This window comes from Aedes aegypti, chromosome 3 (genome assembly GCF_002204515.2).
Source record: "Aedes aegypti strain LVP_AGWG chromosome 3, AaegL5.0 Primary Assembly, whole genome shotgun sequence".
In the NCBI taxonomy this organism is placed as follows: domain Eukaryota; kingdom Metazoa; phylum Arthropoda; class Insecta; order Diptera; family Culicidae; genus Aedes; species Aedes aegypti.
The window spans coordinates 192,197,277-192,223,816 of NC_035109.1; the positions used below are offsets into that span (position 1 = coordinate 192,197,277).

Below are 26,540 nucleotides of genomic sequence, written 5' to 3' on the forward strand. Positions count from 1 at the left end.
CCCCTTTCATTGTATTTTTCCTTATTCTTTTCAACAGTGTTGATTTGGATTCTGCGATACCGTGCGTGCAACTGATTGACTTTGGTGTTTCCATTGATCTCAAATTGTTTCCCAAGGACACAACCTTCAGAAAAGTAGGCATTTTGACTAGATTGAATGTACGTTTACTATAATATTGTCGTTTTATCCGGAAGGTCGTAACAACGGAATGTTTCACTTGCATTGAAATGCTCGAAAGGAGGCCGTGGACTTATCAGCCAGACCTGTACGGTGTTGCTGGAACGACACACGTCATGCTGTTCGGAACATACATGGAAGTGCAGAAAGATATCGTCAATTGGAACATCAAGGCACGGATGCCACGGTATTTCCGGAAAACCGTCTGGGACAACTACTTCTCATCGATGCTGAACATCCGTGACTGTAACGAAATGCCCAACTTGCAAGCGTTGAGAGGCAGGTTACTGGCAGAAATCGAAGAAAACAGAAAGTATATTCGTGATAAGGTAAGCGAGTTCAATCAAGCTATTTTATCCGGGTGAACGCAAAGTCAACCATTGACTACAGATGTAAAAGTATTTTAATTAATGGAACTAATCTTTCTAATCAAATACAAACAATTTCTTACTAGGACTGAAAAGAACTCCTTTTACATGCTTATAGGTTTATTTATATTATTGGTATACATCGTTTAAAAATCTTGAATAGGTTGTGCAATTATTTTCGGTTCGTGATGGGCAGAGATGCACAGATTAATTAATTGCACTGGACTGGACACCTTAGTTTCTTCTGAAAATAACATAGATCGCAAGAATTTTCAAAAATTCATCTGAACAGCACCCAATGAAACTCCATTCAATCTTGTATGCTCTTAAAAATGTGAGAGGGTTTCCAAACCTTAAAAACATTATGACCTGAAGTCAAACAGAGCAAGAAGTCAAATGTCGTTTTTTAGCCCTGGGCTAGTTCATCTCGGGACCAACGGCTTTAGGGGCTGTCCATTAATTACGTAAGACAATTTTCGGGATTTTTAACCCTTCTTCCCCCCATGGCAAGATTTTTTGTATGAAAATAAAACATAAATTGTTTGACGCGTAAGAAATCTCACTCTTCGCGCAACTCTCCATTCATAGACTCTACTCTTAACTGTTTTTTTTTTAAATTCATAGTACAAAGGGTACAAAAAAGCTTCAAAAGTCTGGACTGTTGTGCGTTGGCACGGTATGGGACTCACGTTAGCCGTACTTAACCACTAAAAAACTTTCCCTATTGCTCCTGTGCCTCGATCCCCCCCGGAACCACAACAGGCAACTACATCGGGGGAGGGCTATGCTCATGTACTTCATCAATCTCAGCCTCTCTAGCTGTTCTGCTAGTTCGCTGTTGGAGCTTAATGTCGTCAAAAACGCTGCTCACCACGAAATTTCTACTCGGTTTGCCCAATTGGCGGTTGAAGATCTCGCCGGGGCTATGGACAGCTTTCTGTGCGACGACGCTGGCCTCGCATCAGAGCCCTGTTGAACTTCTTCTGGGCGCTCATGTGCCCTTTGTTGTTCTACGACTACTCGTTCTCCGCTGCTGCTGTTCGAGCTAGCCTGGCCTTGGTCGGTCCAGCGATTACGGTTGGAGGATGACTTCCGGTTCACTGGCGCCCCGACGACCCCGACGGTGGGGCTAGCCTACTGCGACTTTTAAACTATACTACGCTACGCCCGCTCTACTCGGTCTAGTCCCCTACGGAGGATCTAGCCTACTCCGATCGCCAGTTAATAACTGTGGAAGTGCTCATTGAACACTAAGTTGAGAAGCAGGCTCTGTCCCAGTTAGAACGAGTGTGTGACCGAGCTACGCGCATCGCGACTATTCCACGTGGCGCGGTGCTATAAATACGCGATCCCTCCGCGTAGACGAGTCAGCCATGTTCCAACCGCCGCGAATATAACCCGATCTAAGTGAAGTGAACAGTAATAGTGAAAGTGAATAGTGAACAGTAGTGTAGTATAGTGTAAATAAAGTACAGTGACTAGTAGAATTCAGTGGTGTTGATTCGCGTCAACAGTTGGTTAAGTTGGTTTTCATGGCTAACTTAAAGATCCCTTGGATCGCAGTTACACTGGTTTTGTATTCTGTAGCTCGATACCTCCCTAACTCGATGGTCCCTTCAATATCGAGTTAGGAAGAGTTGAGATTAGCACGTAAACTTCAAAAAATTAACGAAATTGAAAACATGTTTTGTTTGTATTGTTATGCATGGTAAAAAACACTTAATGAAATGGAATTGTTTCCTGCAAAAATATTCGTTCTAATGATGCATTTCAAATTTCATTTATGTCTTTTATCAATTTTGAATTCGGATTTTAGAAATTAAAACCAAAAAGAGATAAACAGAAAAATTAGACTTATCCCTCTTGGACAATTACGTAATTTGAAATTGAACGCCACGGTCAACTCTAATTCTTCTATAGATTCACCGTATACCGTAAAGTGCCCTGATTCAGCGCAGTGCCTAATTCCGCGCATTTCATACAAAATTATTTATATATGGAAATACACATTAATATTTCAGCAACTTGTTAGAAACTAAGTAATCATTGAATTAAAGATTGTATTAATAGTAAGCCATGAATTATTTTCAAATAAATAATGTTCATTAGTTGCCCGAACCTCACCTGAGTAAGACGTACTTTATCAGGTTATCCAGCTTTTTGCGCTAGCAGGGGGTGAATTGAATTTGATGTTTCTTGCCTATAAGTTTTATAGCTCGATCTTAGTAGGCTGTGGCTTGAGATTGTTGATTGAACTGTCAAGAATTTTCACTATTTACATTTGTCTCGTATAGCTAGGGAGCTTCAATATCTGAATTTAAACATTTTCTTTAAATAACTGCATTTCTTTTTAGGAATCCGAGGAGAGCTATGTGGAGCAATGTTAAAAGTTTGGAACGAGTAAATACAGCATTAGCAACAATAATAATCTTCACAGTTGTAGGCATGTTCGGAATAATACTAAATAACATTGTTCATTCAAGTTGAAGCGTCTACACCGAGGTCTACACTGAATGGTTTGCAACGAAGACAATACGGTTCCGTCCACAATTCTGCTCGTCTTTTATTTGAGATAGCCGTTTGTAAACTTCTCAAGGATTCTGCGTATAATAGGAGTCAGCAAAAATCTATTCAAAACCAAATTATCCATTATTTCACAAATACTAGGCAAATGCGTTTTGAAATGTACAAAATGTATAAGCGTCATGATGAACGTATTTTATAATTTATTTATTTATTTATTTCGTCAAACGACGTAGACTAGTACATTTTACATATACATATTTTTGTTTTATTTCTTAATACTAAAATTATGAAATTTATAAAAAATATTGAAAAAAAAAGTGTAGTGTAAGTAATGTTAATTTCATTTTGTTTTATTTTATGTGTTGCGATTTCTAATGGATTTGAAGTATGTTTTTAGATTTTGCCGAGACATGGTAAAGTCAATCGGCGCCTGAGCCTGCCAAATAAACGAGATAATAATAATATGGTAAAGTCAATAGTTTCGCAATGCTGATTGTAAATGGCCATCATTTGATTTAGGGGCCCGTTTTTGGCATAATTTGTTCGATGATGATTTGTCAAGAATAAGTTACGATTTCGTAGTTGCCTAGAAGGAGCGTAGAAATTTAATTTTGATAAAATTTCTGTAGAATCAATACGTTGCGAAACGATATCATTTACAAATGAAACTCTTGCGATTTCACGCCGCTCTTTCAAAGTTTGTATGTCAATAAGCATGCAGCGCGCTTTGTAGGGTGGAAGTGGAAATGATGTCCAACCTAATTTACGAAGAGCATATAGTAGAAATTGTTTTTGTACAGATTCTAATCTTTCTTCGTGTGTCATTGAGAAAGGAGACCATACAATGCTGCAGTATTCCATGATTGATCTTACATATGCAATATATAGAGTTTTAATTGTGTATGGGTCATGAAAGTTGTAGCAGAAGCGTTTTATGAACCCTAGCATGTTATTAGCCTTGTGAATTATTGTATTGTAGTGGTCTACGAAAGAAAGCTTAGAGTCTAAGATTACTCCTAAGTCCCTTACTCTTTCACATTTTTCTACGTTTTGATTTCCTAATGAAATTTAAATTCGCGGTGTTGTTCTTTTTCTGCTAAATGATATTAGGTTGCATTTTTTTACATTCAGTTCTAATATGCTTTTTTTGCACCATATGTAGAATATTTCTATTTCATTGCGGAATACATTGATGTCTTCTTCATTTCTTATTTCCAGATAGAGCTTCATGTCATCAGCATATATTAACACTTTGAGTTTATTAAAAATGAAGGAAATGTCGTTTACATACATAATAAAAAGAAGAGGTCCCAAATGAGAGCCTTGAGGGACACCCGAAGTGACTTGAATTGGTTTTGATTTGTTTCCTTTGAATTTCATTATTTGTTGGCGGTCAGTTAAATACAATTCAAGCCATTTCAGCAGTCTTGGCTCGATTCCAATTTTTTTAGTTTGAAAAGTAGCATTGGTATGTCTATGCGATCAAATGCCTTGCTAAAGTCCGTATAAAGAGCTTCTACGTGGTTTCCATTGTCCATTGCATTCAATGAATAGTCAAAAAATTGAAGTAAATTTGTTGAGGTCGAGCGACCTTTAAAGAAGCCATGTTGTGTGTCAGTAATTCTATTTTTGATTTGAAGAAATAGTTTTTCGTTGACGATTGACTCGAAAAGTTTTGGAATACAAGAGATAATGGCAATACCACGATAATTACGTATGTCAGATTTTCGGCCAGATTTAAAGATAGGCACTAAAAAGGAGCTTTTCCATATTTTTGGGAAGATTCCGGATTCAAGGGATTTATAAAAAAGCCAAAACAATGGCGCTGTAAGTTCTTTTGCTAAATTTTTCATAAATATTGGTGGAATCGTGTCAGGGCCGGGACCTTTTGAAGCGTCCAAATTCATTAGAGCGTCTGAAATTTCCCGCACATTGATTTGATTCACACCAATATCTCTAGAAAATTCCGGGTAAAACGCAAAATAATTGCGATCGCGGTCTTCTTCTGAAAATGTAGTATAGATTTCTTGGAAAAAATTTGCATATAGATTGCAAATTTTTTCTTTGTTGTCGCCCACATTTTCATCAAGGTGCATAACAGATGGAAAATTGTCAGATTTTAGTTTTGTTTTTACGTAATTGAAGAAGTTCTTTGGACATGACTTTATTTCAAGTTCAGTTTTTGAATTATATTCTTCAAAAGCATCACTGATGGCAAGATTCAATTGAGTGCAAATGTCCAAATATTTTGCTAAGTTTTCATCTTTCTGGTGTTTCTTATAAATTGCCTTTTGCTTCCGATTTTTCAGATTTTTTATGTGGTTGTTATACCATATTGGATTTTTTGTACTGAGGTTTCGTCGTATTTTTTTGGAAGGAATTTCTTGTTTTATGATTTCTAGTACAATTTCATTGAATATGTATGCAGCAGTTTCGACACTTCCTTCATTTCTGATTATTTCTTGCCAATTAACACTATTTAATCTACATTTAATTTTTTCATAGTCTACTGATTTGTATTCAAAGGCTTCCTCGTATTCATAGTCGTTGGGTCTTGCATTTTTATGGATGGATAGGGAATATTCGATTGCTGTGTGAAACGCTTCATTTTTCCATAATGGATTCAATGACTCAGTTACACAGAAATCTTCGTAAATGTTTGTCAATAAGAAATCCAAATAACAGTTTTGTCTGTTTTTAATATGATTAATTTGATTTAGTCCTAAATTTGCGGTTTTATCGAAAATAAACTGCAATGTTTCATTGTCCCCAACGACTGGAAGTAAAATACTTTCGTTTTCAGAGTCCCGAATGAAATCAGCATTGCGTTGGTTAAAATCACCATAGATGTGAACTTTAACCTCTGGGGGGAGTTGTGATAAAATTCGTTCGGCACATTGTAAGAAATTTTCATACGTGCCTTTATGTGCATGGTCAGGTGGAAAATACACTGAGGCAAACAAGTGTGTTTCACCTGCTATGTGTGACTTTACCCAGACATGTTCGAATTCTTTAAAATGTTGTGTGTTGATTACTTCAGAATTAAAATCAGTTGAAAGAGCAACGAGTACTCCCCCACCTGATTTTCTTCCGGACTCTGAAAAATTCCGGTCGCCTCTGAATACGTTGAAGCCGCTTCCAAAGACTTCTTCGCTTTTTACGCTTTCATCCCAGCTTGTTTCAGTTGTCAGAATAACCGAAAAGGATGAGCTTAAAATGTTTTTATAAATTTCCTTCATTTTTGCTGGGCTTTTCATGCGATTGAAATTTTGACAGTATATTACGCGTTGCAAGAAAAATTTTGAATCCTGGAAAATCCAGAGCTGTTGATCACCAAAATTTTCCTTCAAATTCATCATAGTCACCGATGACTTTGAAAATCATTACAGCTGTTTATGTTTGCATCTGCTGTCACCGTGAAATGTAAAACTTAATTGGAGTTCAAAGAATTCCTCGGTTCCTCGCCCGACAAATACTGCAGGTCCCACTAATTTAGAACTTTTAAATGAAATGCACCGTTACGCCCTTCAGCTCAATTGGCTTAATGTAGCTCAATCGAATGTTTAGCTCTCATTTTTGCCTGTCTTCGATAAAAATGTTGTAATCGTAAATACAGCTACATGTGAGATGTTAATTAATACCGCGTAGATGGAAATTATGTACAGGCAGTGGCCATTGGGAACTGTTCTGAAAAGCAATAGTAACAAAATCCCTCACGTAAGGAGCGGTTTCGCACGACGTTGGTCTCGAATCTTGTTACACATGGCGTATACAGGGCGGACCGTAATTTATAAGATACGAGCATGTACGAAAATCCATCGAAAGTTTTATTTTGCTAGAATTTCTTAGAGAACATCGTTGAAAAATGTTGGTTCAACAACATTCCGCACTTTACATACCGTTTTGCTGCAAATTGTCAATGACTTAAATTGTTCTTCAAAATGTATTGCTTACTGTGGTTTATTTCTTCTACGCGGAGATTGCTCACTGCGCGTTATTTCCGCGAAGCAATCCAAATTTTTAAATTTCCCCGCAATATCAAGATTTCAGTCACACTCTGTCTACATTGCAAAGAAGTGTTTGGAGGCACGTCGTTTGATAAAATTATACTGTGTTCTTCCGTAGAAGTGGGCGTCCTTACTTGCGAAAATTTGACGGTCCTGGATAGGGAGAGAAGAATTTGTGCGAATTCTCCCGCAATTGTTGAAGTCGGTTAGTACGTTCGCTCGATAGGTACCGACGATACGCCTCCAGATCCGCTGCTGCTTCAGCTGGGCCAACTCCATATTCCTGATGAACGTCAGAAAAAATTCGAAGAAGATGATCGGGATCCGTTGGCAATCCTTCCGACGCGAGGACCATCCTAATGCTGGTTGGTGTGTTGCCATCAATGCAGATATTCGCAGGCTGGTCCTTCATGTATGCCAGAAACAGTCGGACGATCTTCATGATGTTGGGATCACGCAGTCTTGATTTTAGGAAGCGGCCATCACCCTCAGCTGATTGTTGTGTTAAGGTGACGATGGGTGGTCGCAAGGGATCGAGTGACCAGAGCCAGGTGATTCAGTTAACGTTGATGATGGTGCAGTATTTGTTGTTGGCACTGTTGGCAATTGTGTGTTGTTCTGTGGTTGTGTTTGCTTTTCAACGCGGTAGGGGTTTATGGTTTCACCCTTTCTGAAATTGATTAATTTCGGAACCGTGAGAGCAGCGATTGGGTGGTCGGTGTTAGGTGGCGGACCCGCGAATTGCACTTTAGCAGTTGCTAGAAGCTGCTTGTCTGATGGTTTGATTTGGTTGTTGTTGCTTTTCTTGTTGAGGTTGGAATCCCGTTCATGTTTATTCTGTGTTGATCCTTTTTCAGCAATTTTATTTGAGTATGTGGCATCATACTTAGACCAGTCTTGGAGCCAAAGTCGTTTTTTCCCGTTGTTTATAAATCGCCAACCACTATTTGGTGGTTGAGATTCAGTCGTTTGGACGGATCGTATTCTGGACATTTTTGCTCGACGTTCAGCGAAAAGTTCTTTGATGACATTATTTGCATGTTTATTGGGTGACGGCTGTGGTTTCTGCTGATGTTGAATTTGTTGATGAGCCCGACTTGGTTTATGGGTTTTGGTGTTGGATTTATGGATGACCGATGAAAGAATGTCTTCGGCTAACTCTTCGGCTAATGTTTTGTCGGCTTGCGATAAGTTTCTTCCAGTGCTGCTCTCGATAGTTTCGACAGCAGATGAGACAGACTTAACTTCCTCCAATATTTCCTTCGATAAGAATAGGATTTCTGCATGTTTTTGTTCCGTCGTCGTTGATGCTTCTGCTATTGCTGCAAATGCAGCTGATTTGGCTAATGAGGCCAATTCATTTCTGACCTCGTCAATTATTATTGGAAGTAGGTCAGGAGTGGTTGGAGGCTTCGTTGGCGTGATTGCATTTACTGCTACTTCTGCTGCCGAATTGACTGCCTTTCAATAGCCAATGCAGAATCGTCAAAAAAGTTTTTAATTTTTTGTGACATTTTTGTATTCGATATGTTGATGTCGGTGATTGCTGAAGTCACGCGTGAGTCACACGACACCATGTGCTGGTCGAGTGCATTGCGTATGCTTTCGTTGTTTTTGTTGGACAAAGCCAACGATTCGTTTACTTCATTGAGCAGGTGCTCAATGCTTTCAAATAATACTGACACTAAGCTGAATTTACTTAGGTCAGCAGCAATACGCTGATTTGTGTCGTTTTGTGAGCGCACTGCTTCAAGAAGTTTTTCTTGTTGATGAAGCAGCTTCCGCACGTCGGCCTCCTTCATAAGGATGTCCTGGCAGTCGGCACACATTGGTACCATAAACGCGGTAATAATGTGTTCCCGATGTCTTTGGACTCCAATACAGGCAGCGTGGTATTTTTTGTCGCAATAAGTACACCTCCATAGAAGGTGGTCGTCGTTGATGCTGCAAGACTTCACTCCGCAAGGCATGTTTGATATATGACCACACTACACACACGGGGGTAAAAAAAAGTTACTTCGCTACGCTCGCGTCGAGGGTAAAAAAAAAAAAGTTTAATTGCAATTACTGGCAAAGCACGAGAAGCGCGCAGAGCTATGTTGTCAAAAGTAGAAAATAAATATATACAATTGAAATACGGACTGACCGGTACGCGCGCGGGCTCGGGGTCAGAAGTCTAGTTGTAAAATATTTACAAGAGCGCTATGAAAGCGCGTCCGAACTCAAAGGTGGTTCGTCACAGAATGCCAGTACATGCTTGGATATGCTATGACAAATCTTAAATTTAGGCCCAATCAGAACATGAGCCTCTGTACGTGCCATAAATTCTTTTGTTCTCATGACTTTTACTGTGCGCCGTGTGTTGGTGCTGTCTCGCTCTCTCTCACAGGCAACTTGAAAACAGGGCGCACAGTAAAAGTCAAACGTTTTATAGCATGCATAGGCTCATTATTGGAATCATCATTTAGAAGCGAGAAGTAATAAGGTTGATTATAGGAACATTGTGGGAAAGAGAGGGAGGGAATTGTGTAGGTGTTCCCCACAGTAAGGCTTAGTTAAAAAAAAAAACAGCAGAGCATCATCATCGAACAAAAGTGATCAGCAATCGACATGACTGCGACATAAGCGTCTCTTTAATATCCATGTTCAGGTGAGAAATCAAACACTTTCTAAACCTTTGTCCTCTAAACTCTGCACTGAAGAAACAGACCGCTAAAAATCCGTGGAAAGTCGTTCCAAATAAATCATTGCAGCAATTTGTAAAATCAAGAATGAATCCTTTTGACGTTTTGATATCAGCGTAAAATATTTTCAATACCAGTAAGCTTGCTTTGATCCTGCCATAAAACAATTATAGTGTTGGCAAGAGAAGTCAGAAAGGGGTGATTGAAATTTTATGGCATGCGAACGTAAAAAGCTGGATTGGCCCAGAATAGTTTAGGGGCCCATATAGCCGTAGCGGTAAACGCGCAGCTAATCAGCAAGACCAAGCTGAGGGTCGTGGGTTCGAATCCCACCGGTCGAGGATCTTTTCGGGTTGGAAATTTTCTCGACTTCCCAGGGCATAGAGTATCTTCGTACCTGCCACACGATATACACATGCAAAAATGGTCATTGGCATAGTAAGCTCTCAGTTAATAACTGTGGAAGTGCTCATTAGAACACTAAGCTGAGAAGCAGGCTTTGTCCCAGTGGGGACGTAACGCCAGAAAGAAGAAGAAGTTTCCATAGGAACGGCGTTGTTTGGCGGAGGAATTTTTTTTTTCAATCTTGAAAATTTTGAAGACTTTCGTGAAGAATGATGTCCAATCAAGCCGCTGATGGTGCCGTAGGTGCTCAAGATCAAGTCGTTGGAGATGGAAGACGTCCCGGTGCGCAAGCTGGCGGAACGAGATTACCCAGAGGTATGGTTTCGTTGCAAGCGAGAGAAGTGCTTCGTGGATCGGAAAATTACAATTCCTGGGCGTTTTGCACCAAGATGGTCCTCATCAAGGAGCGGACCTGGTGTGCCGTGAAGGAGCGTAATGAAGGAGATCCGGAAGTAAGTGAGGAATTGTCAGAACAAGCTCTGGCAACCATCTGCCTGAATATCGATCGGAGCATTTACAGGCTGGTGCAGAATGCGAAAACTGCTAAAGAAGCGTGGGACAACTTGCGGAACACGTTCGAGGACAGCGGTTCTACCCGCAGGATTGATCTTCTTCGTAAGTTGACGGGTATTCGAGAGGGACGATGATGTCATTTGCCAGTCCCCACAGGAGTACATGAACGAAATTATGCTCACGTGTAACCAGCTGGCGGAAGTCGGCTTCAAGGTGGACGACACTTGGATGTGCAGTTTGCTGCTGAAAGGTTTGCCGAAGAAGTACGATCCATTGATTTTGGGTCTGGAGTCATCCGGAGTGGCACTGACAGCGGACATGGTCAAGGCTAAGATCATGCAGGAGGTGAAGGTCACGGGCGGTTCAAAAGCGTCCGAAAACAATTATGCGTTTTTCAGCAAGCAAAACGCATCGAAGAAGCAAGTCGAGAAGTCTGGCGTGAAGTGCTTCCGTTGTAGGAAGCTGGGACACTTTGCGTCGGAATGCCAGAAGGAAGCGAGCGAGAAGAAGAAAGAGAAGCGTGATACTCAAAAAGGGCATGCGGCATTCTTTGCTGCACGTGCAGTGCAGTCATCTGAGCGGAACGACAGCGATTGGCTTTTGATTCTGGTGCAACCGCACACTTGTGCCGGAACAAAAATATGCTGGAAAATCCGTTGAATGTGTCGACGAGGATCAACGTGGCCAACAATGCAGTGGTGGCCGTTGTGGCAAAAGGATCGGTGAAGCTGGAGGCAGATTGCGGTGAAGCGACAGTGGACCTCACGATGAGCGATGTTCTTTGCGTCCCTGATTTGGCGATTAATCTACTTTCCGTAAGCAAGGTATGCCAAAAGGGATTTAAGGTGGTGTTTGTGAAGGAGGAGTGCAAAGTTGTCAACCCCGACAACAAGGTAGTTGCGATTGGCCTTGAAGTGAATGGCCTCTACAAGCTATCCGAAGTGAAGAAGCCCATTGCGAATTTGGTTCAGGACGACAAGTACGAGATGTGGCATCGGCGTATGGGGCATCTGTCCGCCGGTGGAATGAAGCGATTAAAGGAGATGGTAACCGGACTGGAATATGATGTGGAAACCTCGGAGAGATGCATACCGTGCATTCAAGGCAAGCATTGTCGTCAACCGTTCAAGGCGAAGGGGCACCGAGAAGACCGAATATTGGAACTGATCCACTCGGACTTGTGCGGCCCTATGGAAACCAAGTCGATTGGAGGCAGCCGTTACTTTCTGACCTTCATCGACGACGCTAGTCGAAAAACCGTCGTTTATTTTCTGAAGTCTAAAACGGAAGTGCTCGAGGCGTTGCAAGAATATAAGGCTTTTGCGGAGAACCAAACTGGAGAACGGATCAAGCGAATACGGACAGACAATGGCAGAGAGTATGTCAACCGAAATTTCCAAAACTTTTTGCGAAAGGAAGGAATCCAGCACGAGACATCTGCTCCCTACAACCCGGAGCAAAATGGATTGGCAGAGAGGATGAATCGGACGTTGGTCGAGAGAGCGAGGAGTATGCTGTCTGGATAACAGTTTTTGGGCAGAAGCAGTCGCAGTTGCATCGTATGTGGTCAATCGTTCGCCGACAAAAGGACTATCGGTAACCCCGGAGGAAAAGTTTTCTGGCAAACGGCCGGATGTGTCGCATCTTCGCATATTCGGAACCAATGTGATGGTGCATGTACCGAAGGAGAAGCGGAAGAAATGGGACAAGAAGTCTGAAGCATGTATTTTCGTTGGCTACAGCGAAGGCTCCAAGGCGTACAGGGTGTACAACAAAGTGAGCAAGAAAGTGTTTGTCAGCAGGGATGTGATATTCCTTGATGAATGCCAATCGAAGCGCAACAACACGATAGATGAGCCAGAAGACAGTGAGTTGATTATCCAGAGGGAACCAATGGAGGCTGACGATGCATCCGATGGATTATCGATGCAGATTCGATTATCGATGAGGAGCAACAACCTTCCGTGCTCCCTCCACAATCAAAGGACCCACAATTTTGGTAAGGCGCAGTGCGAGGGAGCACGTTACCCCAGGCAAGTATCGTGATTATATCATGAGCTGTAATATTTTCCCTGATAGCGTTTCCCAACCCGAGCAGATAAATTATGTTGACACAGGGATCGAACCACAGACATTTCGTGAGGCAATTACCGGGCATGACAGCGACAGATGGAAGGAAGCGATGGTGGCGGAATTCGAGGCCCTGGCGGTGAACGAAACCTGGAATCTGGTCGACCTGCCGAGCGGGAGGAAACCCTTACAATGCAAGTGGGTCTACAAGGTGAAGACAAACCTGGATGGAACTGTGGAGCGATACAAAGCTCGTTTGGTGATAAAGGGCTTTTCCCAGGTTAAAGGCGTCGACTACAACGAAATGTTTTCACCTGTAGTTCGTTATGCTACCATCCGGTACCTAATGTCGATGGCTGCCAAGATGAACCTCCAAATCCATCAGCTTGATGCGGTGACGGACCTCCACTCGGGCTCAGATTGGGTACCACTTCTAGTACTGCATTTGGTCCCTCGGTAGTGCAAAAGGTACCCAAGTTTGACAGATCGCAGTACATTTTTCACGGCATTCTAGATTACCTTATGAGCCATAAAATTTTGGGCAACTGCAAGGGACATGGGGGTCTTTAATTTGTCTTTGGTGACGGCGTTTTTGCAAGGAGATCTAGGTGATGAAGCGATTTACATGGTACAGCCGGAAGGATTCGTCGATCCAAATTCATCCAGGAAAGTTTGTCGGCTGCGTAAAGCACTCTATAGCATCAAGCAAGCCAGTAGAGTGTGGAACCAAAAATTGGACGCAGAGTTGAAACGGATAGGACTGAAGCGATCATCATACGATACGTGCGTGTACTTCAAAGTTGAAGGTGGTATAATTTTGATCGTAGCCGTATACGTGGATGACATGTTGGTGCTTTCCAACAACCAGCGTTGGGTGGATAGGCTGAAGAAGGACCTGATGGCCAAATTTCAAATGAAGGACATCGGTTTGGCCAGCAAAATTCTTGGAATGCGAGTGACCAGAGACGATAGCCGAGTGATGCTCGATCAAGAGAGCTACATCAACGATTTGCTGCAGCGATTCAATGTTGCCAATTGCAATGTCGTGGCGAATCCTGCTGATCCAAACCAGAAGTTAACGAAGGAGATGTGTCCAAACACCGATGAGGAACGAACGCTGATGGAGAGCGTGCCATACTGAGAGCTGGTGGGAAGTCTGCAGTACTTGGCGCAGTCGACTAGACCGGACATTAGTTTCGCAGTCAACATGGTAAGCCAGTTCTATCAAAATCCAGGAAAGGCACATTGAACAGCAGCGAAACGAATACTGCGGTATTTGAAAGATACGAAGTCGAGGAAACTAACGTATTCGAATGAGTCAGCAGAAGCATTCGTCGGCTACAGTGACGCGGACTGGGGAAACGATCCCGATACTCGTCGTTCGATCACTGGCTATGTTTTCAAGCAAGCAGGTGGTGCGATTTCGTGGAGTTGTCGTAAGCAAGCCACAGTTGCTTTGTCCACAATGGAGGCGGAGTATATGGCTGTTTCAGCGGCGACCCAAGAAGCCCTGTGGTGGCGTGGACTATGTGAAGAGCTCCAAGGGATTTCCGAAGCTGTTCAAATCCGTTGCGATAATCTCAGCGCTGTGCTTTTGGCGAAGAAGGAGGTCGGATATTCACCCCGCAGCAAGCATATTGATATCCGACACCATTTCGTGCGAGAGAAATTGGCGCAGAATATCATCGGACTTGAGCACGTTGGAACAGGTGAGCAAATCGCGGATGCTCTTTCCAAGGCGATTCCAGTAGCGAAGCTTGAAGGAGTAATGAAGACCCTTGGAATTCTGTAATTCAAGATTAAGGGGGAATGTTAGAAACTAAGTAATCATTGAATTATAGATTGTATTAATAGTAAGCCATAAATTATTTTCGAATAAATAATGTTCATTAGTTGCCCGAACCTCACCTGAGTAAGACGTACTTTATCACAACTTGTAATGCTATTCGAGGCTACTTTGATTTAGCATAAGTTTGAATCACAAATGGTCGGCGTTAAGTCAGAGTGGACCAAGTGACATTTTTGATATTTTGAGAAAAATGGGTTTAAAGTCTAACGCTCTGTAATTTGTGAACTCGTTTAAATTTTGGTTATATTTACACGTCTTTATGTTACATTCAAACAATATAATGTGAAGTGATAATCATGAAAAATCATATTCCATACCTCTAATAGAACGATTTTTTGATGGACTATGCGTACTTAGTCCACTCTGACTGAACCAAAGACCACCGTTCAGTGAGCTGGTTCACTCTGACTGAACAATTTCTTGAAAAATAACAATCATTTAATGCTTGCATGGTCAAATTGGGTGCATATATCTAAGATAAACAGATTATCAAGACCCTTCGACACCAGTATCGTACATTCTTAAATAACCCATATAGTAAATACCAAAATCAGTGGCATTACGATAGCTTGAAAATTAAGGTTTTGCAGGGTCAGGGCGTTGAAGACCAGAAATATTCAAATATGCGTTCAGTCAGAGTGAACTAAGTGAAAATCTTGAGTACCGACCAAAATATGCTGGTCCAATAAGCGGATCGTGGGACATGCCATACATACACCATAGAACTACCGTAAACTTCTATCGGACTCTGAAATTGACTCAAAAATGCAGTAATCAATCATTTTATTTCTTTTCAACACTTGGTCCGCTCTGTCTCCACAGAATTTGTTGCAATTTCTGACCACCCATCCGAATATGGTAAATGGTTAAAAATCAAAATCAAATGCATCGAATCATGTAATATTTATAAATTTCTATTGATGGATAAGTAGAAGAATGATTCGATGTCGAAAAATCTGACAAATCTCCTGAAATGTCTTTCATTTCCTCGCATTCCTAAGCGCGCTGATCATTTTCGCTGTTATGGTGATAAGCACTTGGTCCATTCTGACTGCATCATCCAAAGTAAATTTATTACATACCTCTCGCAGTTTACAGCATTCTTCAAATCTGATCAAAGTGTAACGGGGGTAAAGTAATTTTGCATCTAATGCGAGAATAATCTAATTTTCTCAAGTTTTGTACTTGATTCCCTCTGACTTAACGGCGACCAAATAAAAGCAAATAAGGCATTTTTTCGCGGCATTAAAAAATAATCAGTGAAGGCCCGTCGGAGTAGACGTCATTTTTATAATTTTCTTTGCGTCCGTGCTAAGACTGTAGGACAACAACAAACGCGATTTCTTTATCAAAAATGTTTTATTTTTTACGCAATATTCCATAGAACTACTTGCTACAGATATGTTTCATGGTGCTTCTATGGAATCTCATCAAATATTAGCATAATTATTGAGTATTATTCAAAAAAGTATTGCGCGGAATTAGGCTACGTCTTTTTTCATAATGCCCTAATTCCGCGCACTGTTCTTCGTATAACAACAGACAAGTAAAACATGCTATATTAGACTGGCCCAGCTCAGTATGGGAGAAAAATAAAGTTGTATAATTCCACGGGGCACCCTCCAGAATTATTCCTTAGGGATAGAGGAAGACTTCCTGAAAATTTCAGCTCATTTGATCGTTCCATGAGCTGGCGCATTTCAATTGAAGTTAATATGGGATTACCTGCTCAAACATATGGGAAACAGCTCAACATATCCTGTTTGGTTCGGGAAAATTGCTGATCGCGTTCAATTGAACCCAGAATGTCAAAAACACTACTTGATACCAGAGCGAACAATATTGTGGAAGGTTTTATCATGATTAAAATTAATAAATTTGGTGTTTCAACTATCTGAAGTTAATTTGAAATACCGTTTTGTCTCAAATTCCGAACAGACTCATATTCCGAACACTCGGTTTTTGTATGGCGATTTGATTGAAATATTTCGCTGAAATATGTCACCAAATAACAAGGAAATGGCAGTCAATTGCAATTCAATTTTAACGTCTCCAATATAATTTATACCGCAGGAGTAGTGATGATTCTCTAGTTTCAGACCAGAAGAACAAGCTCAAGTAAATTTATTTGCGAAATTTTTCATTTGAATACGATTTATTCGTGCTGTTCGGAATTTGAATCAAGTTGTTCGGAATATGAGACAGTGTTCGACATTTGAATCAAAATGTTGTTCCATACTTTAACGTAAAAACAATACTAAAACTTATTAAATCAACATTATTATCGGTGCACCCAACAGCTAACAGTTGGGCTTTGCGAGGAAATTAAAATTTACACAAATATCTGCCCATTTATACCAATCAGATGCATTTGAAGTCACTTTGAAGTTGGCCTTAAGTGTTCGAAATATGAGTCAAAACGGTACTACTCTGTATTTCTTCAACATAGCATGATGGTCACCACTAGGCGCATCATAGCCACCTATGACGCTGGGCGAGCTGCTGCGCATGGTGCATGCATATTAGACCTATTCATATTTTCAAAATTGTCTGTAAATTCGTCAGTCAACCAATATTTGGATTTTTCATGTTGAAATGAACTTCTGGTCAAAATTTCAGTTGATTCGGAGAAAATTTAGGTGTGCTTCAAGTCAATTATGTGTTTTTGGGCTATTTTCAAGCTTTGAAAATTCATAACTACTGAACGGAACACCAAAACTTATCGGAAATACCTCTGCATAGTAGTTTATTCAATTGTACGAACTTTTGTCGAACACGAATTTATGATTGGAGCAAGTTTTAACATAGTTTGGTTGAGATTTGTGCTTCGAGGTTCTTGAAAATCATTATTTTTGGGGAGTTTTCTGTCTAAAAAACATACCTGTATGAAAATTTTGGATTTCAAATTTCTAGAACATGATGTCTATGCATATCAAAAACCCAATCACTATTAAAGTTACCTTTTATCTTACGAAAATAAATTTAAAAAATAAGTAATTAGGAAGCACATCTGTAAATCCGCTGTGGGTGAGCCAAAAACACCACCATGTGCTTCAAAGAATGTAAAAAATGAACACGTTAGCACTGCTTTTTCCTAGTCGATGATGATGATTGTTTTCAAATCGTTCTGAATAGTCAGTGAAATGCGATCATAACAATCATCACTCGGAAAGAAAAAGCAATGCTAACTTGTTCAATTCATTCATTCGTCGGTACATGTATCATACATGATAGAACTATCATCAGGTTGGGATGGGTTGTTCGATCTTTGGGCATTTTTTGTAATTTATTGCCTAAAGCAACATGTAATCTGTTAATGGTTAATAAATTCATAGATCTATTTTATTTGATGCCCGTTGACTAGGGCCTGAAAAAATAATGTCAATGTGTGTTTTATACACCATACATATTTGGAAAACCGTGATTTATGGGTACTGTGGAGAACAAATCTCGATCAAACAATATTTAAACTTCATGTAATCATATTGGGGTGTTCGATAAACTTTAGCAGAATAGAATTAGCTTTCAATTGGTGGTAAAAGCAAGTGGTTTTGATTTATGAGTTTTGAGTTATGATTTTTCAAACCTTAAAATAAGCCTAAAAACACATTTTTAACTTGAAGCATACTGAAATCATTATCAAATGAGCTGAAAATTTGACCAGACTTTGTTCTTAGCAAGAGAATTCAGAATATTGCTTGACCGGAAGATTTCCCGACATGTTTTCAAATATGAACAGGTCTAATGCATATATGTGATTGTACGGAAGTTCTGATTCAAGCCTAACTTTCAACAACTGAAATGTTATTGAAAATGAGCTTGAATCCAGATACAACCTTCTGCAAATATGTTCATTAGGGTATCAACTAATGTATTTGTCATTCTGGGCCCAATTGAACACGATCATTTAGTATACAGAACGAAACAGTGACAAAGGGTCAATTTTCAATATATTTGAAACGAATATCCCATACAAACTTCGAATTAAATGCGCCAGCTGGTAGTGCAACCAAATGAGTTGAAATTTTGAGAGACCTTTTTTCTTACCCTAAGGCACATATCCAGGGGGTGCCTCGTTGAGATTTACAACTTTTTTGTTTAAGGGCCAGTCTAATGCTATATCCGTCTTCACATCTGTCTCTTTCTTTGAAAAGTAACTTCATGCATACATACGTTTCATGTACAAGCGGAATATCGGGAAAGCCCACTTAGGCAGCGTCCATAAAAGACGTAGCATTTTTTGACCAATTTTTGACACCCCCTCCCCCTTCGTAGCCTATTTGTCCATACTTAATACATGGTTCGTAGCAAAATCGTAGACTTCCTCCTCCCCCTAAAATGCTACACGGTTAAAAATTTATATGCTAAATAGCGTAAAAGTCATACTAAAATCATATTTGGTCTATTCACTCCTGTCAATGAATTTTCATGAAATATGCCTCGCAAGTATAAACGACTTTTATAGCAGCGTATGCATATTTCGCTAATAATAGTCCAATGTATTATGAAAGTTAATTCTATAAATTGCTTAAAACTATTAATTATTTTAGTTTTCGTTAAAAAAAATAAAAAAAAACAATTATCGTTCATATTTAGAGAAAATTGTATTTAAAAAAAGGGGTAAGGGATGAGTTTTTCGCCAACTGCTTACTTTTGTCATTCATTTAGAACTGCAACGAAAATGTGCAGATAAACTGCGGATTGGATACCGGACGCTCTTCGCTTGATTGTCGCCATGAGTGCTACGCCGGGAATATTTCCCACAGTATCCTGACTCCCGGGTCCAAATTCGACATCGACGGGGTTCTTGTGTAATCCATTGGGTTCCAACATTCCGTTCCCTGCGAATCTATGGGCCAGCTTTGTTTTTGCAGCACGCAGAAATCAATATTCTTTTCATCCAACTTTTTTTTCCTTACAACGACGCTTGTCGTCTTGCACTGCGATGAATTCCCGGATCATATTCCTCCTCGTGTGGTTCACTGTAATAAATAAATAAATCGGTGATGTTATCGTTGATTTGGAACAAATTCCGGTCTACCTTTTACCGAAAAGCAGTATAGTATTACAAAATCGCCCGCCTCTTGCTGATCAGGTAGAAATCTAGCAAATTTCCTGCTGTCCTCGTCTGCTCCAAAGAAATTTCCTGAAACATATATAATATCATAGTTAATTGAGCTCAATACTATTTATTGTTTGAATTACCTCTTAACACAACTCCATCAGTACGGTATTTGGCTTCACTACAGATCAACAACTTTCAGCGAACGTGTCGTTGCTTGCTGCCTGGAAATTTCAATCAATTTCGACAAGTCCAAAGATTGGAAACCACAACACTTATGCACATGAGGAAATAAACACCTAATATTCATTTCAATGTATAACATATATTCATCTAGTGCATATTTGATAAGCATAGCAAATGATAAAAATGAAAAATGTCAATGAAATATTAAACATTAAGCTATTCAGTATTTTTGATTTTTACCGTGTACGTCATTTATGGACGGTCCCTTACAGGGAAAAAATACCACATGATTTGTACACAGCCCCAAAAAAATAGTCTACATCTGTGCGCACAAAATTGACTTAGCATAATGAAATCGGAACGCGCGTGTGGGACACGCGACGTGTGACTCGTTCCCGACATAACTGTCATAATGACATGTATGGCGCTGCATTCTTAAGATGCTTATGAACACAGCGCACTATTCAATTGTGAAAAAAATATATTAAAAAAAAATGTTTGTCCTTATTTCTGTCGGATTCATAATAACATTGCCAATGTACATTTTATATTATACAATCCATATAGAATTATTGGAAAACAACATATGTCGTAATTTGAAGAAGACCCCACAAAGTACGACACATTCTCGGGAAATGATTCATAGAAAGGTTACGATCCCTAGGGGAAGGGGTGGTAAAATGAACACCTTAAGGAAATCATCTTGTTTCTGATAGAAAAACGAGGAATTTGTATAGTTCAACCGCACAACATCAAAAATAGGGATGTAATCTATAGCAGCTACATCGATTCAGACTAAAATAGCTAAATTTTCACATATTTTCATCGCTATCAAAAAGCGATGCAAATGTTCATTTTACCTGCACTATGTGGGTAAAATGAACAGCGGTTGGTGGTAAAACGAACACCATGCAAAAAACGTGAGCAAAACAAATATTTCTGAAAATTTTCACTGCGCCACCAAAAATACATCCAATAATGATTGTAACTTATTCAAAAAGAAATCTGAAGGTATCAGATTTGACATCATATCATAACGATATTCACATCACTGAAAAACTTCAAGTCTTCCGAGCTAAAAGTTACGTCAGTTCTAATTTTCAAACGTGGTTTTCTAAAATCTTAGTTTTTGTTGATGTTTTCACTTCAACTGACCTCCATATCAACTCGAACACTCAGATTTATGCTCTGCAGACTCTGCTCGTCCGTGCGTGATAAAAATTAATCGAAATTTGTTTTTTCTCGGTAAAAGGCACGGTGTTCATTTTACCACCCGTGTTCATTTTACCACCACTTCCCCTACGTACACTCAAAAATACGGGTAGTCACAGAAGGACTAAATTTTAGTAATTTATGACTATTTTCTATCTGCCTCTCTTTCATCCTGCTGGGAATTTTATTCCTATTTGTCAATTCACCTGGATTGAAGCATCGCTAAGCTTCAACCCAGTCGAAATGACAGTTAGTATGAAAATTCACAGGAAAATGAAAGAGAGGCAGATAGAAAATAGTCATTAATGCATAAACTTTAGTAATTCTGTGACTATTTTTATCTCTGAGTGTAGAAGAGGGATTGAAAATGGCCATATTTTGTGTGACGTAATTTATGGATGACCCTTAGGTTCTTCTTCTTCTTTCTGGCGTTACGTCCCCACTGGGACAAAGCCTGCTTCTCAGCTCAGTGTTCTTATAAGCACTTCCACAGTTATTAACTGAGAGCTTACTATGTCAATGACCATTTTTGCATGCGTATATCGTGTGGCAAGTACGAAGATACTCTATGCCCTGGGAAGTCGAGAAAATTTCCAACCCGAAAAGATCCTCGACTGGTGGGATTCGAACCCACGACCCTCAGCTTGGTCTTGCTGAATAGCTGCGCGTTTACCGCTACGGCTATCTGGGCCCTTCTTCTGAGGTTTCTTTTTTGCTTAAAAAAATTAAGTTTCAGTTGCCCGTGGCATTAGTGGACACCATTAATTGATTTGCTTGAAACTTATTGATTCCAAGCAATAATGCAAACTAGTCCTTGTATTGTATGAACAGAATACAAATAAGGGTAGTCGGGGCGGTTTCGCCAATGGGGTGGAATGATTCACATTGGCATGGGGGTTTTTCAGGGTCCTTCCTTAGCAGAGTGATTAGAGTTCGCGGCTATAAAGCAAAGCCATGCTGAAAATGTCTGGGTTCGATTCCCGTTAATGCCGAGAAGAAGAAGATGGTTTTTTTTCTCGACCGAATTGTCTAAAACTATGCAATAAGAAACATATTTAAGCCAAATATGAGCTCAGTAGATTTCGAAAGAGTATTTCATTTCTAAACTTTCCAGTTCAGTGAATAAAATAATTGAATTGTTAGATTCTATGAGATGATTTCACAACATAAAATATCACCCCATCGAAACAAAATCGACGAAAAATTCAAATTCATTTTTTTAGGACAACGGAAATCGTGCATATCTAGTGTATTGATCTAAAAATTGCAATTTTAACGACTTTTCTTAAGATGGCCAAATTGCCACTTTCCCCTAGACGAAATTCACACGTACCAATGCCACGGTATTGGTTATCTCTATTTCATGTGATAGACAAAAATAATAAAAAAAAAATCAGTTTTTTTTTATTATTAGACTAAAAAGTTACGGTTCATACAAAACTCTACGTTTTCTCATACAAAAAGTTTTACGGAGGGGAGGGGGTTGAAAATTTTCAATTTAAAATGTTACGTAACGAATGGATGCAGCCCCTCATCAAAATTAATTTTAATTTGATTGGCTCATGAGTGCGCGAAATAAGGCATTCTTCTGCGCGGAATATGGAAAAGCGTTTAAAAAATGCGCGGAATTAGGCAATTTCAACGAGTGAACTATTTCAAAAAAATCACGAATGTAAATCATGAATACAGTCTAGTTTATATTTTTCCCGTAATCTAGAATAGATTTGCTAGCGATCCACCCATAAAGCTTTTTTGTTGATGCGATACTAATTTTTAAGTAACCATTTGAATCGTTTTATTCCTTAACTGCGCTGAATTACGGCACTTTACGGTACCAGAATTTATAAAATTTGTGTAAAGCTATCAGCACATGTTGTTAACTAATCGACAGGACAGATCGCTGATCATAAACTATTTATGATTTATGAGGTGTTGTGATAAAATATGACTTTCAGTACAACTAACATGTTGATTTCAAATTCAACAATAATAGTTTTGTTGATTCAATGTAACGGTGTTTCTACGCGTGATAGCGACTCACACTTGGGATATATTTAAACATCGAACCGCCAGATTTCAAATGTTTGTAAAAAACATAGAAGAATAACCACTTTGTAATGTATTAGTGTGCCCGATACCTTTAAAGCGTAACGTACTGATGGTTTGTTTTTGTTTTGCAAAGTATAAATAATTCAGACAGTAGCGTTGGAACCGGCAAAGAGATAACTGTTTGGTGTCTGACACGATCTCATAAACGTTTCAAAGCTATCACAACAAAGTAGAAAATTTACAAAAAGAAAACTACACTAGTTCAATAATCGTAAGTAGATGTTGCTCAGATTATGTATTATATATGAGGGTAATCACAAAAAAACATGATATCGAAGAACTACAGAAACTTAAGATTTCATATTTACTATAACAAAATCTGCTCTAGTAGGTCGTAGCGCAAAACTAAAAAAATAAGGGAAAATAAAAACCGAAAGTTGAAAAATCCAAAAATAAAGACGCGTCCTCTAAAGATAGGTATCGTATTGCATGTCATCGGAGGTGGCGCAGTGGCTAATGGTTCGGCACGACTATAACGTGAGGTTGTGGGATTGTTTACTTTTTGTTGTGGGACTGAATGAGTGTTACCAGCCAAATACTACGCTTGACCGCAATTGCTTTCTCACACGGTACAATGAACGGGATACCGTGTCGCGGTGGTAGATTGGATAATACAGTGCACTTGATGTGCTGTGTTCCAATTTTTTGCATGTTTTGTTATTAGTTTTAGTATAGGGGGCAGGCTTGATAGAAACTCCTCTGCGAGGCAAAGAGGAGGCTTTTTGCCGTTTTTCTGAGGAGAAAAAAATAAACTCAAAATTTTCAACATAGATCCTTAAGCGATTCGAGTGAGAGTGCAGAAAAATGCGAGGATTTTTTCAGACACTCTCTCTCTCTCGTTGCGATGCTCACCATCACTCACACTTCAAACGAACTCTCGAGTCTGCCGCCCGAACAGACAGTCCTCGGGGAGTTGTGAGAGCACCCTTTTTTGATGGAATTCAACTCGGTTTTTTTTTGTGCTGCATCTTCCTCGCTCATTTTTCGTTGCCTCGCTGCTTAGCATTTTTTGGCTCCCTCGCAAAGAGGCACTGGCAGCACGCTGCTCTAGAGTATGTCACCGAACTCTGATGATGTTGAGGAGAATTATCAAGCCTGATAGGGGGAGATCCCCCAGTGCCGGACAGCACCCAATACCGGACAAAGTCGAAATATTGTGAAATCATGGTCCAGTCAAGATGGTGTATTATTAGAAAAGAAAGCTATTATGTAGACTAATGTTTGCGTAGAATAACACATCCATGAAATATGCATGCCTTTTTAAAAAAGTAGAAAAGTTTGAAAATCTATAAAAAATTTACGTATTTTCTTAATTTTGAGCCTATTTAATAAATATTTTGAACATGAAAAAAATACTTTGGATCACGCAAGCTTGATCGAAAATAATCCTAATTTGATAGTATGAATGTATTTTGTACCACAATTGAACTAAATATGGACAAATTACAATTTTCGTTAAGCACCTCCTGTCCCTCAGTTTCGGACAGCTTGATTTGTTATATGATATCTTTGTAATTATTGCGTCAGTGTCTCAAAATACTTTCATTTTTCATGGGTTCCGACGATCATGGTATCAAACATGCAATAAAATTAAGAAGAATGAACATTCGGAACAACATCATAAAATGTGCTATTTTTCATCATATATGGAAGAGGTTTTTGATAGGCGGCAAAATTGTGAAAAATATTAAATTTGATCAAATTCCTTCCATTGAACAAAGGGGTGTAGATAAACTACTCACGATCGTACATTCCGTTCTCAGTTATTGATATGACATACTTCTTAACACCATTTATCCAGAAAACCAATATCCAATAAAGCTCTTTTGGAATTGACATGACTTCCGGGAAGTCATACATGACTTCCGGGGTCATTATGTCCGGGATATTATAGCGCATTTTTAACAAAAATGTATCCAACGCCTAAGTTGTTGCATGTCATTTGAAAAAAAGGAACATGGTATTTTATGACGCATCTTATGGCCCCGCATATTACTGTACCACTGCAGTATCTTCCTTTTTCAAATTATGCCAAACGACCATTATGCCAAACGACTATTATGCCAAACAACTGTTATGCCAAACGACTTTAGGCCATACGACTGTATGCCAAACGGCATTATGCCAAATGACATTATGCCAAACGGGGTAGACCCAAATGGAGATCATGAAACGATAACAATCGTTTTCTACGCTTGCTTTGATCGTGCTTCGAAATCAAATGAAAACGAATTCTGCAATGTCTGCTTTTTTATATTCAGCAAGTTGCCAGAAAAATCTAAAATTTAAGGTTAGGATGCATCGAAGCCAAACTACGAAGGATCGCAGTAGGCGTTGGTGCTAACGGTCGTGTTTTGTTTTGCTTGCAACACTTTTCTTCGTTCTCTCGTTTTCCGCGATTTGCCGTGGATTTGGCTGGTGCTAAGCCATCCGGATTGTTGTTCGGAAGTGTATATTGAAAATAACCTTACTATCAAGCAGTGAAAAATAAGTTCAGCGCGTTACGTGTGATCAAAGACGCCTTCGGTAGAATGCTTTATGACCGGTTTCAATTGGCTTTGTTATTTTTTGTTTCCACGTGATATTTTTCGCACTGTGTATTTTGGCTGACAGTACAACGCCGCCGGATAAATCAAAGAAAAAAAAACGTGATGTTGTAAATTGTGTTAATTGATTGTATTACATAAAAAATGCGTAAAATTAGGCATAAAAAATGTGGTCTAGAAATGACAAGTGGTAAGTGCGTCACGAGGAGAAGGGAATGCACACCCAATTAGTTGCTGATTCGATTTGATCAGGTCCGTCCTACTCGGGCTCAGATTGGGTACCACTTCTAGTCAGTGTCGTAAAAATTCAGCCGAATGATACCCGATCAGTGCGAAAACGAACAAAAACAAACTCCGCTAGCAAGAAGCCAATCTGACTTCGAGTGCGAATGCGACGAGAAAGAGAGTGGGTGCAACACACGCACACATTCAGTTTCACCCACTGTTGGTGTCATTTCAAAATTCAGTTTCACCTAGAGGCACTGAAATTGAAAATTGAATATAAAAAATTACAAATGAATTTTATATTACTGGTGTAAGAAAACGGCAATGTGATGCCTCCAGTTGATGAATCATGATTGTCTTTTAATAAAAAAATACAACTTTTGCAATTTGCGGATGTTTTATGGGGTATTCTGACGGAAATGATTTTTTTCACTAGTGAAATTGAATTTGAATTTCAGTAGTGGATGAGAATTAGTGTAGCAAAAGTAATTGAAAAACTGAATGCACGTTCTACCAGATTCGTGCATGTATTGTCAATCAAACATTCACACAAAGAAGAATTCAACGATGACGGAGCCTACTGAGGATCGGCGTTGTTGAC

At 39.5% G+C, this 26,540-nt stretch overlaps 2 protein-coding genes and 1 long non-coding RNA gene across 6 annotated transcripts in view; 2 read left to right on the top strand and 1 right to left on the bottom strand.

The window, feature by feature from the left end:
* LOC5575051 overlaps positions 1-640 on the top strand; it is a 70,957-nt gene extending 70,317 nt beyond the window's left edge. Inside the window, exons 7-8 of the mRNA XM_021852712.1 lie at positions 38-134; positions 195-640. Of these exons, the coding sequence (XP_021708404.1) occupies positions 38-134; positions 195-542 (445 nt within the window). The 3' untranslated portion in view covers positions 543-640. The remainder of the gene's footprint in view (positions 1-37; positions 135-194) is intronic.
* Positions 641-9,663: 9,023 nt separating this feature from the next.
* The window catches only part of LOC5575050 (pyridoxal phosphate phosphatase PHOSPHO2), a 28,980-nt gene continuing 12,103 nt past the window's right edge, over positions 9,664-26,540 (top strand). Inside the window, exon 1 of one of the 4 annotated variants that reach the window (XM_021851730.1) lies at positions 9,664-9,728. The gene's annotated coding sequence lies outside the window, so the exon portion shown is untranslated. Of the gene's footprint in view, positions 9,729-23,225; positions 23,380-25,357; positions 25,905-26,540 lie in introns of those variants that run through there. The other 3 variants (XM_001655437.2, XM_001655439.2, XM_021851729.1) reach the window with 3 other exon arrangements.
* Positions 19,185-20,011, bottom strand: LOC110678617. Its single transcript, XR_002501781.1, has 3 exons — positions 19,805-20,011; positions 19,641-19,745; positions 19,185-19,581 (listed from the first exon to the last, which is right to left on the bottom strand). It is a non-coding gene; the product is annotated as an uncharacterized LOC110678617 (long non-coding RNA).